This window comes from Scyliorhinus torazame, chromosome 13, assembly GCF_047496885.1.
Source record: "Scyliorhinus torazame isolate Kashiwa2021f chromosome 13, sScyTor2.1, whole genome shotgun sequence".
In the NCBI taxonomy this organism is placed as follows: domain Eukaryota; kingdom Metazoa; phylum Chordata; class Chondrichthyes; order Carcharhiniformes; family Scyliorhinidae; genus Scyliorhinus; species Scyliorhinus torazame.
Genome location: NC_092719.1, coordinates 109143205 through 109155462, shown reverse-complemented (window position 1 = coordinate 109155462; position 12258 = coordinate 109143205). Strand labels below are relative to the sequence as shown.

Genomic DNA, 12258 nt, shown 5'->3' with positions numbered 1-12258 from the left:
TCTTGGAAGACCTCCAGGTATTTTTGGATACCACTCAACTGCCCGCTTCCACTCTGGAAAATTTTCATCCAATCTAAGTTTAGGTCTTTCAGCCAGTTCCGTCCTATTAAGTTCGGTCTGGAGCCCTCTAATATCGTCAATGGTAATCTGAGCAATTGTTTGTCATATTCCACGGGTACATGAGTCGTGCCTAGAACTTCCAGGGGTTCCCCCGTGTAGGTTTTAAGTTTCGTCGATGTTTTTGTTAGGGTTCGTGGCTAAAGTCCATCTTTGATTTTTTTAAATGCTGCCACTCCCATTACTGATACGGCCGCATCCGTGTCTATTTCCATTATTGTCGGCCGACCGTTCACCCGTGGGGTAATCTTAATAGGTTCTGCTTTCTTTGTCGCAATATTATATAACTGTTCCCCTTCGGAGGAGGATGAGGCATCTAGGTTGTGTACTTCCCTGCGTCCCCACCTGCTATTCCTCTTTTGCCACCTCCTTCTAGGGTTTCTGTCACTGTCACCCCACTCTGTCTGGTGCCAGAAACGGTCCTTCTCTGTTGGGGGAGCCTCAGCCAGTAGTTCCCTCTGTCTCCAGTTAGTCCTATCAGACTTGGGGGCAGTTCTGGGGTTTTCCTTTGGCCCTCTGTTCCTCAGGCTTTTCCTGAGGGCGGCTATCTGGTAGCTGGACCTGTTGTGGCAGTCCCTCTCACAGGTATCTACCTCCATTGGCGTGCCCTGTAGTTCCTGCGCCCCACTTGCTGCCTTTTCTAGGGACAGTGCGAGCTGTAACGCCCACCTGCAGTCTAGCTGCGTTTCCGCCAACAGGCGCTTCTGTATTTGGAGGTAATTTATGCCACACACTAACCGATCCCGAAGCATTTCATTTAGCGTCGGGCCGAACTCACATTTTTCCGCCAGCCTTCTCAGGCGGGTCAAGAAATTTGTGACTGACTCTCTGTCTTCCCGCTTCGTTGTGTAGAATCTGTACCTACACAAAATGAAGGGTGGTTTTGGGTCATACTGCTCTTCCACCAATTTAGTTAATTCTCGGAAAGGTATCGTGTCCAGTGTATCGGGATAAGTTAGACTACGTATAATGGCGAAGGCTGAGGGTCCGCACGCCGACAGCAGGATAACCCGTTTCCTTCCGTCCTTCATTATCTCATTGGCCTGGAAAAAGTAACACATTCTCTCCACATACTGGGACCAGTCCTCAATAGTCGGGTCGAATGCATCTAACCTCCCAAAAAACGACATTTTTGAAAGAGCAAGGCTTACCCTCCGAGTGCGGCAGCTGGTCTCCGCAAGGTTCTTTGTTTACCTCGTCGCCACTGTAATAATCCACAGGAGGCAGGGGTTCCATCACTACACCAGTATTTATTTGCAATAACTATATACAAGAGCAGCTCCAAACAGTGCTGCTAGCATTCCAGTCAACTTAAGACTGCCTCACAAAGCCTACACAGGTGCATATATGGGCCCCCTCAATGAGCTATCATTGAGGGAGCTCATACTCCAATTGGCCAACCAATAATGCCAATTGGAGGTCATTACAAGCGTGCATTGTGGCCTTGGCAATATCAGCTCTGATCCGGGCAAAGGCTGTTGGGCCTCTGCCGTCAGGGGGAAATGAGTGGACTGTATGAGTGGGCAGGCCTTGTCCGCATCGTTTGGGACCCACTGAGCGTAATACGAGAAGAACCCTGTGGTAATACCAGGTATTGCAGTACCTGAGAGGTGAATGACCATTCGCTAGACCTAGGGGTCTACCATTGGCTAATGTACATAGCCCCGCCCTGAGAGGCGGGGTATAAGAACCGATGCCATCCCAGCAGCCTTCACTTTCTGTATCATCGCTGCTGGGTACAATTCTAGCTGATTAAAGCCGATTAGATATGACTCCTCTTTGTCTCGAGAGTATTGATTGTGCATCAATTTAATCAGCTAGTACGTTTGAAGGATGGATCTCCGCATCAAGCCGGCGTGCCTTCAGCTCAGCCCCCACGCAGACAACTCCGCTGCTATTTTTAAGCATTGGCTGGCGTGTTTTGAGAGCTACCTCGGCTGCCGACACCCCCACGGAAAGGCAGAAGATACACCTCCTACGCTCGCGGGTCAGCCCGGTGATCTACCCCCTGATCGAAGGGGCGGCGAACTATGCTGCAGCTATGGAGCTGCTAGAAGGACATTACATCCGTCCACTGAACCAGGTCTACGCCCGTCACCTGCTGGCAACTAGACGGCAGAGCCCAGATGAAACACTGGAAGACTTCTACCGGGCACTGATAGTGCTGGGCCAAAACCGTACCAGCCTCCCCGAACAGGCGCCAGAATGTGGCGACTAGGGGCTTTTCACAGTAACTTCATTGAAGTCTACTTGTGACAATAAGCCATTTTCATTTCATTTCATTTTCATTTCATTTCAACTGCGGCTGCCCAGCAGTGACGGGGAACGAGCACACGGAACTTTCGTGGCAGGTATGACTTCCCCGACATCCGCCGAAGGCTCCTTGAAATGGACACACTGGGCCTTACTGAGGCACAGGCCCTGGCCGGGTCCATGGACGTTGCGTACAAGAAGGCACTTGCTTATGCCCCCGCTCGCTCGGCGCCCCCCTGGGCTGCGTGGCACCACGCCGCGGCAGCCCCCCAGACTTACCCGCTAACCCCGCAGGCCTGCGCGGCAAGACGGCCCGCTACCGCCGCCGGCCAGCGCTGCTTCTTCTGCGGCCAGGCGAATCACCCGCGCGCGCGCTGCCCGGCCCGCACTGTCACCTGCAAAGGGTGCGGCAAGAAGGGCCACTATGTCGCGGTCTGCCTGGCCCGCGCCGTGGCCGCAGTCTCCAGCGACTACCAACAGCCTTTCTTCCAGGTCCCGGCCGAACAAGGCCCACCGCAGTCCTTTTTTCAGGTCCCTCCAGCCCAAGGCCCACCGCAGTCTTTCTTCCAGGTCCCGGCCGTCCAACGCCCACCGCCGCCTTTTTCTCTCCAGGCAGCGTGCGACCCGCGGCCGTTGCCATTTTGCTTCGGAATTCCCGTCCCCGGACTCCATGTGCGACCCATGGCCGGCGCCATCTTGGATGGGGCCTCAAGGCCCCAGCACAGCTGACTACGCGCTGCCCTACCAGAACTCCCCCTTGCTGCAGCTGGCCTCCGTTACCCTGGATCACAGTCGGCCCCGGACACTAGCGAAGGCCACCACAACGATCACCATCAACGGCCACGTGGCGTCGTGCCTGATCGACTCCGGGAGCACGGAAAGCTTTGTCCACCCCGACACGGTAAGGCGCTGTTCTCTTGTCACCCATCCCGTAAAACAAAGGATCTCCCTGGCCTCCGGGTCACACACAGTGCAGATAAAAGGGTTCTGCCTAGCGAACCTCACTGTCCAAGGCAGGGAATTCTGCAATTTCCGCCTGTACGTCCTGCCGCACCTCTGCGCACCCACCCTTCTTGGGCTGGATTTCCAGTGCCATCTACAAAGCCTGACTTTTAAATTCGGCGGCCCTATACCCCCCCTTACTGTCTGCGGCCTCGCGACCCTTAAGGTCGACCCGCCCTCCCTGTTTGCGAACCTCACCCCGGATTGCAAACCCGTCGCCACCAGGAGCAGACGGTACAGTGCCCACGACCGGACCTTCATCAGGTCAGAGGTCCAACGACTGCTGAAGGAAGGGGTCATCGAAGCGAGCAACAGCCCCTGGAGAGCTCAAGCAGTGGTGGTAAAGACCGGGGAAAAACATAGGATGGTCATCGACTATAGCCAGACCATCAACCGGTTTACGCAGCTGGATGCGTCCACTCTCCCCCGTACAGCCGACCTGGTAAACAGGATCGCGCAATACAAGGTCTTCTCCACGGTGGATCTCAAGTCTGCCTACCACCAGCTACCCCTCCGTAATAGTGACCGCCAGTACACTGCCTTCGAAGCAGATGGGCGGCTCTACCACTTTTTAAGGGTTCCCTTCGGTGTCACGAACGGGGTCTCGGTCTTCCAGCGTGAGATGGACCGAATGGTTGACCGTTACGGCTTACACGCAACGTTCCCGTATCTTGATAACGTCATCATCTGTGGCCATGACCAGCAGGACCACGACACCAACCTCCGAAAATTTCTCCAGATCGCGCACCTCCTTAATCTGACCTACAATAAGGAGAAATGCGAGTTTAACACCGACCGTCTAGCCATCCTAGGCTACGTAGTGCGAAATGGAGTCATAGGCCCCGACCCTGAGCGCATGCGCCCCCTCATGGAGTTCCCCCTCCCTCACTGCCCCAAGGCCCTAAAGCGCTGCCTCGGCTTCTTTAGCTATTATGCACAACGGGTCCCTAATTACGCAGACAAGGCTCGACCCCTGATCCAGTCCACAACCTTCCCCCTGTCGACAGAGGCCCACCAGGCCTTCAGCCGCATCAAAGCGGACATCGCAAAAGCCACGATGCGTGCCATCGACGAGTCCCTCCCCTTCCAGGTCGAGAGCGACGCATCCGACGTAGCTCTGGCGGCCACCCTCAACCAAGCGGGCAGGCCCGTGGCTTTCTTCTCCCGCACTCTCCATGCTTCCGAGATTCGCCACTCCTCGGTCGAAAAGGAGGCCCAGGCCATAATAGAAGCTGTGCAACACTGGAGGCATTACCTGGCCAGCAGGAGATTCACTCTCCTCACGGACCAACGGTCGGTGGCCTTCATGTTCGATAATGCACAGCGGGGCAAGATTAAGAACAACAAGATCTTGCGGTGAAGGATAGAACTCTCCACCTACAATTACAAGATCTTGTACCGTCCTGGGAAGCTGAACGAGCCTCCTGATGCCCTGTCCCGCGGCACTTGTGCCACCGTACAAGTAGACCGCCTCCGAGCCCTCCACGAGGACCTCTGCCACCCGGTGGTCACTCGTTTCTTTCACTTCGTTAAGACCCGAAACCTGCCCTACTCCATCGAGCAGGTCAGGACAGTCACCAGGGACTGCCAAATCTGCGCGGAGTGCAAACCGCACTTCTACCGGCCAGAGAGAGCGCATCTGATAAAGGCTTCCCGTCCCTTTGAACGCCTCAGCATGGACTTCAAAGGCCCCCTCCCCTCCACCGACCGCAACACGTACTTCCTGAACGTGATTGACGAGTACTCCCGGTTCCCTTTCGCCATCCCCTGCCCGGACATGACCACAACCACCGTCATCAAGGCCCTCCAAAGAATTTTTACACTGTTCGGTTTCCCTGCATACATCCACAGTGATAGGGGGTCCTTCTTTATGAGCGACGAACTGCGTCAGTTCCTGCTCAGCAAAGGCATCGCCTCGAGCAGGACGACCAGTTACAACCCCCAGGGAAACGGGCAGGTAGAAAGGGAGAACGGAACGTTCTGGAAGACCGTCCTGCTGACCCTTCGGTCCAGGAATCTCCCAGTCTCCCGCTGGCAAGAAGTCATCCCAGTGGCCCTTCACTCCATCCGGTCGCTGCTCTGTACTACCACGAACCAGACACCTCACGAACGTCTCCTTGTTTTCCCCAGGAAGTCCTCCACCGGGACCTCGCTCCCCACCTGGCTAACGACACCCGGACCCGTCCTGCTGTGGAAACATGTGAGGGCGCACAAGTCGGACCCGTTGGTCGGGAGCGTCCACCTGCTGCATGCCAACCCCCAGTACGCCTAGGTAGCGTTCCCCAACGGCTCCCAAGACACAGTCTCCCTTCGGGACCTGGCGCCCGCCGGAGCCCCACGCGCACCCGCACCATTGCCCCCACCCCCGCCCCCACCCCGCAGCACCTGAGCCGAGCAGGCACCGACGCCCCCTACAGGCGCCCCTCCCCCTGCCCACTTTTCTCCCCAACAGCGCCGCCTAGGGGTGACGAAGCTGCCTGGGAGGAAGACACCAAGTTCCCGGAGCCACAACCACCGGGGCCCCCACCAGGATCGTCGCCAAAACTCAGACGCTCCAGAAGGACGACCAGGCCACCCGATCGTCTGCTGCACCATAGACTCTTCTTCCATTACCCTCGACATCACGGTACCTCCATACCTGGTCCTACCATGCAAAAGGCGACAGTAATAGCTGGCCATCACCCCGCTCGGTTCTTTTTTTAACAGGGGGTGAATGTGGTAATACCAGGTATTGCAGTATCTGAGAGGTGAATGACCTAGGCTAGACCTAGGGGTCTACCATTGGCTAATGTACATAGCCCCACCCTGAGAGGCGGGGTATAAGAACCAATGCCATCCCAGCAGCCTTCACTTTCTGTATCATCGCTGCTGGGTACAGTTCTAGCTGATTAAAGCCGATTAGATATGACTCCTCTTTGTCTCGAGAGTATTGATTGTGCATCAAACCCCAGGCAGCGTTTGAGGGCGTTGGGGCAGTGGGGGAGGGGGAGCTCCATGAGGGGGCACATGCGGTCGGGATCGGGCCCCAGAACTCCGTTCTGGACCACGTAGCTGAGGATGGCTAAGCGGTTTGTACGGAACACACACTTCTCCTTGTTATACGTGAGGTTGAGGAGAGTGGCGGTGCGGAGAACTTTAGCGAGGTCGGTGTCGTGGTCCTGCTGATCATGGCCGCAGATGGTCACATTGTCTAGGTACGTAAACGTGGCCCGCAAGCCATTCGGTCCATCTCCCTTTGGAAGACCGAAACCCCATTGGTGATGCCGAAGAGGACCCTAAGTAAGTGATGTAGCCGGCTGTCTGCCTCGAAGGCGGTGTATGGCCGGTCCGATTTACGGATGGGGAGCTGGTGGTAGGCGGATTTCAGGTTCACCGTTGAGAAGACCCGGTACTGCGCAATCTGGTTAACCATGTCAGATATGTGTGGGAGGGGTACGCGTCGAGCTGAGTGTACCTGTTGATGGTCTGGCTGTAGTCTACGACCATTCGATTTTTCTCCCCAGACTTAACCACGACCAATTGAGCTCTCCAGGGGCTGTTGCTGGCCTGGATGACTCCCTCCTAAAGCAACCGCCGGACCTCGGACCTGATGAAGATCTTATCCTGGGTGCTGTACCGTCTGCTCCTGGTGGACTGTCCCTCTACTGCTTCTATAAGCATAAATGGGACCCCAAGGCCCTCCATCAGCTCCTCATCAACCTGCGGGAACTCCAACACTCCCAGAAACCGCCTCATCCCCTCTTCCCCGGCAGGTCGGGGGTCGTTGCAGGTCGGGCCCCCCCGGCAATTCTCCGGGCCCCGATGGGCCAAGCGGCCGCGCGTTCCTGGTCAGTCCCACCGGCGTGAAATGGTCATGGTCCATCCCGGCAGGACCTGGCTTGTTGGCTGTCTAGCGGGGTCCTCGGGGAGCGCGGGGGGATCCGGCCCCGGGGGCGGCCCCCACAGTGGCCTGGCCCGTGATCGGGGCCCACCGAACTGCGGGCGGGCCTGTGCCGTGGGGGCACTCTTTCCCTCCACGATGGCTGGCGCGGAGAAGAACCCTCCTGGACATGCACAGGAAACACACCCGCGGTTCTGCGCATGTGCCAACTCGCGCCGGAAATCAGTCGGGCATCGCACCGCCCCAAAGGTGCGGAATGCTCCGCATCTTTGGGGGCCGAGCCCCAACCTTAAGGGGCTAGGTCGGCGCCGGACGAATTTCCACCCCGCCAGCTGGCGGAAAAGGCCTTTGGTGCCCCGCCAGCTGGCGCGGAAATGACATCTCCGGGCGGCGCATGCGCGGGCGCGACAGCGGCCGCTGACGGCATTGCCGCGCATGCGCATTGGAGGGAGTCTCTTCTGCCTCCGCCATAGTGGAGACCGTGGCGGAGGCGGAAGGGAAAGAGTGCCCCCACGGCACAGGCCCGCCCGCGGATCGGTGGGCCCCGATCGCGGGCCAGGCCACCATGGGAGCACCCCCCGGGGCCAGATCGCCCCGCGCCCCCCCCCAGGACCCCGGAGCCCGCCCGTGCTGCCTTGTCCCGCCGGTAAGGTAGGTGGTTTAATCTACGCCGGCGGGACAGGGATTTTATCGGCGGGACTTCGGCCCATCCGGGCCGGAGAATCGCGTGGGGGGGCCCCGCCAACCGGCGCGGCGCGATTCTCACCCCCGCCGAATCTCCTGTGCTGGAGACTTCGGCAACCGGCGGGGGCGGGATTCATGCCAGCCCCCGGCGATTCTCCGACCCATCTTGAATGCCACCCACTCGTTAGCCAAAATCGCCACCCCCTTCGTTTTAAAATTCAATCCCGAGTAAAATACTTGCCCCACCCATCCCGTCCTCAGCCTAATCTGGTCCCCCACCTTCAGGTGCTCTCTTGTAGCATGACCACATCTGCCTTCAATCGCTTTAAACGTGCAAACACACTCTTGACTGGCCCAGCCTGGCCGGGGGCACTCGGCCGATCAACCATAGTCCCTCTTGGGCCAGCCTCTGGCCCATGTCCCGCACCTCCCAGGCCCACCCTCGGGTGCCCACCGTGATCGATCCTCCTCCCTTTACACTTTATATACCCTTCCCCTGTCAGCAGTACTTCCCCCCCCCCCACCCTCAACCCCCCAGATCCTCCAGCAACAACCCCTGCCCCCATCCCCCCACTGACCTTCCACTCACGCCCCATTGCCCTTCCGTGAACTAGCCCACCCAGCTAGCCTGGCAGCCCTGCCCATGGCGCCTAGCAAGTGTAAACAAACCAAAAACAACCCTTCCCCAAGCCCAAACAAAGAAACCAACACCCCCCCTCCCCACCCCTCAACAAAGGACAAAGAACAAACCCGAAGCCGAAAAAGAAAGAAACATAAATTAACAGCAACAGCACAGCAATTCCACCAAAGTTCATAGTTCACCTTCTCCTGCCAGTCCACCGTCTCTGACACATTCCTGCCAGTCCACTGTCTCTGACACATTCCTGCCAGTCCACTGTCTCTGACACATTCCTGCCAGTCCGCTGTCTCTGACACATTCCTGCCAGTCCACTGTCTCTGACACATTCCTGCCAGTCCACTGTCTCTGACACATTCCTGCCAGTCCACTGTCACTGACACATTCCTGCCAGTCCACTGTCTCTGACACATTCCTGCCAGTCCACTGTCTCTGACACATTCCTGCCAGTCCACTGTCTCTGACACATTCCTGCCAGTCCACTGTCTCTGACACATTCCTGCCAGTCCACTGTCTCTGACACATTCCTGCCAGTCCACTGTCTCTGACACATTCCTGCCAGTCCACCGTCTCTGACACATTCCTGCCAGTCCACTGTCTCTGACACATTCCTGCCAGTCCACTGTCTCTGACACATTCCTGCCAGTCCACTGTCTCTGACACATTCCTGCCAGTCCACCGTCTCTGACACATTCCTGCCAGTCCACTGTCTCTGACACATTCCTGCCAGTCCACCGTCTCTGACACATTCCTGCCAGTCCACTGTCTCTGACACATTCCTGCCAGTCCACTGTCACTGACACATTCCTGCCAGTCCACTGTCTCTGACACATTCCTGCCAGTCCACCGTCTCTGACACATTCCTGCCAGTCCACTGTCACTGACACATTCCTGCCAGTCCACTGTCTCTGACACATTCCTGCCAGTCCACTGTCTCTGACACATTCCTGCCAGTCCACTGTCTCTGACACATTCCTGCCAGTCCACTGTCTCTGACACATTCCTGCCAGTCCACTGTCTCTGACACATTCCTGCCAGTCCACTGTCTCTGACACATTCCTGCCAGTCCACTGTCTCTGACACATTCCTGCCAGTCCACTGTCTCTGACACATTCCTGCCAGTCCACTGTCACTGACACATTCCTGCCAGTCCACTGTCTCTGACACATTCCTGCCAGTCCACCGTCTCTGACACATTCCTGCCAGTCCACTGTCTCTGACACATTCCTGCCAGTCCACTGTCTCTGACACATTCCTGCCAGTCCACTGTCTCTGACACATTCCTGCCAGTCCACCGTCTCTGACACATTCCTGCCAGTCCACTGTCTCTGACACATTCCTGCCAGTCCACCGTCTCTGACACATTCCTGCCAGTCCACCGTCTCTGACACATTCCTGCCAGTCCACTGTCACTGACACATTCCTGCCAGTCCACTGTCTCTGACACATTCCTGCCAGTCCACTGTCTCTGACACATTCCTGCCAGTCCACCGTCTCTGACACATTCCTGCCAGTCCACTGTCTCTGACACATTCCTGCCAGTCCACTGTCTATGACACATTCCTGCCAGTCCACCGTCTCTGACACATTCCTGCCAGTCCACTGTCTCTGACACATTCCTGCCAGTCCACTGTCACTGACACATTCCTGCCAGTCCACTGTCACTGACACATTCCTGCCAGTCCACTGTCTCTGACACATTCCTGCCAGTCCACTGTCACTGACACATTCCTGCCAGTCCACTGTCTCTGACACATTCCTGCCAGTCCACTGTCACTGACACATTCCTGCCAGTCCACTGTCTCTGACACATTCCTGCCAGTCCACTGTCTCTGACACATTCCTGCCAGTCCACTGTCTCTGACACATTCCTGCCAGTCCACTGTCACTGACACATTCCTGCCAGTCCACTGTCACTGACACATTCCTGCCAGTCCACTGTCTCTGACACATTCCTGCCAGTCCACTGTCTCTGACACATTCCTGCCAGTCCACTGTCTCTGACACATTCCTGCCAGTCCACCGTCTCTGACACATTCCTGCCAATTCACTGTCTCTGACACATTCCTGCCAGTCCACTGTCACTGACACATTCCTGCCAGTCCACTGTCTCTGACACATTCCTGCCAGTCCACTGTCTCTGACACATTCCTGCCAGTCCACTGTCTCTGACACATTCCTGCCAGTCCACTGTCTCTGACACATTCCTGCCAGTCCACTGTCTCTGACACATTCCTGCCAGTCCACTGTCTCTGACACATTCCTGCCAGTCCACCGTCTCTGACACATTCCTGCCAGTCCACTGTCTCTGACACATTCCTGCCAGTCCACTGTCTCTGACACATTCCTGCCAGTCCACTGTCTCTGACACATTCCTGCCAGTCCACTGTCTCTGACACATTCCTGCCAGTCCACCGTCTCTGACACATTCCTGCCAGTCCACTGTCTCTGACACATTCCTGCCAGTCCACTGTCTCTGACACATTCCTGCCAGTCCACTGTCTCTGACACATTCCTGCCAGTCCACTGTCTCTGACACATTCCTGCCAGTCCACTGTCTCTGACACATTCCTGCCAGTCCACTGTCTCTGACACATTCCTGCCAGTCCACTGTCACTGACACATTCCTGCCAGTCCACTGTCTATGACACATTCCTGCCAGTCCACCGTCTCTGACACATTCCTGCCAGTCCACTGTCTCTGACACATTCCTGCCAGTCCACCGTCTCTGACACATTCCTGCCAGTCCACTGTCTCTGACACATTCCTGCCAGTCCACTGTCTCTGACACATTCCTGCCAGTCCACTGTCTCTGACACATTCCTGCCAGTCCACTGTCACTGACACATTCCTGCCAGTCCACTGTCTCTGACACATTCCTGCCAGTCCACTGTCTCTGACACATTCCTGCCAGTCCACTGTCGCTGACACATTCCTGCCAGTCCACCGTCTCTGACACATTCCTGCCAGTCCACTGTCTCTGACACATTCCTGCCAGTCCACTGTCTCTGACACATTCCTGCCAGTCCACTGTCTCTGACACATTCCTGACAGTTCACTGTCTCTGACACATTCCTGCCAGTCCACTGTCTCTGACACATTCCTGCCAGTCCACTGTCTCTGACACATTCCTGCCAGTCCACTGTCTCTGACACATTCCTGCCAGTCCACCGTCTCTGACACATTCCTGCCAGTCCACTGTCTCTGACACATTCCTGCCAGTCCACCGTCTCTGACACATTCCTGCCAGTCCACTGTCTCTGACACATTCCTGCCAGTCCTCTGTCTCTGACACATTCCTGCCAGTCCACTGTCGCTGACACATTCCTGCCAGTCCACTGTCTCTGACACATTCCTGCCAGTCCACTGTCTCTGACACATTCCTGCCAGTCCACTGTCTCTGACACATTCCTGCCAGTCCACTGTCGCTGACACATTCCTGCCAGTCCACTGTCTCTGACACATTCCTGCCAGTCCACTGTCTCTGACACATTCCTGCCAGTCCACTGTCTCTGACACATTCCTGCCAGTCCACTGTCGCTGACACATTCCTGCCAGTCCACTGTCTCTGACACATTCCTGCCAGTCCACTGTCGCTGACACATTCCTGCCAGTCCACTGTCTCTGACACATTCCTGCCAGTCCACTGTCTCTGACACATTCCTGCCAGTCCACTGTCTATGAC

At 56.7% G+C, this 12258-nt stretch overlaps 1 protein-coding gene across 5 annotated transcripts in view; it reads left to right on the top strand.

Moving 5' to 3' along the window:
- LOC140388230 (cadherin-related family member 4-like) overlaps nucleotides 1-12258 on the top strand; it is a 330338-nt gene that overhangs the window by 279654 nt on the left and 38426 nt on the right. Inside the window, exon 17 of one of the 5 annotated variants that reach the window (XM_072472042.1) lies at nucleotides 5503-6281. The exons of the other annotated variants lie outside the window; for them this stretch is intronic. Coding sequence (XP_072328143.1) covers nucleotides 5503-5644 — 142 coding nt within the window. The 3' untranslated portion in view covers nucleotides 5645-6281. Of the gene's footprint in view, nucleotides 1-5502; nucleotides 6282-12258 lie in introns of those variants that run through there. 5 annotated transcript variants of the gene reach the window in all.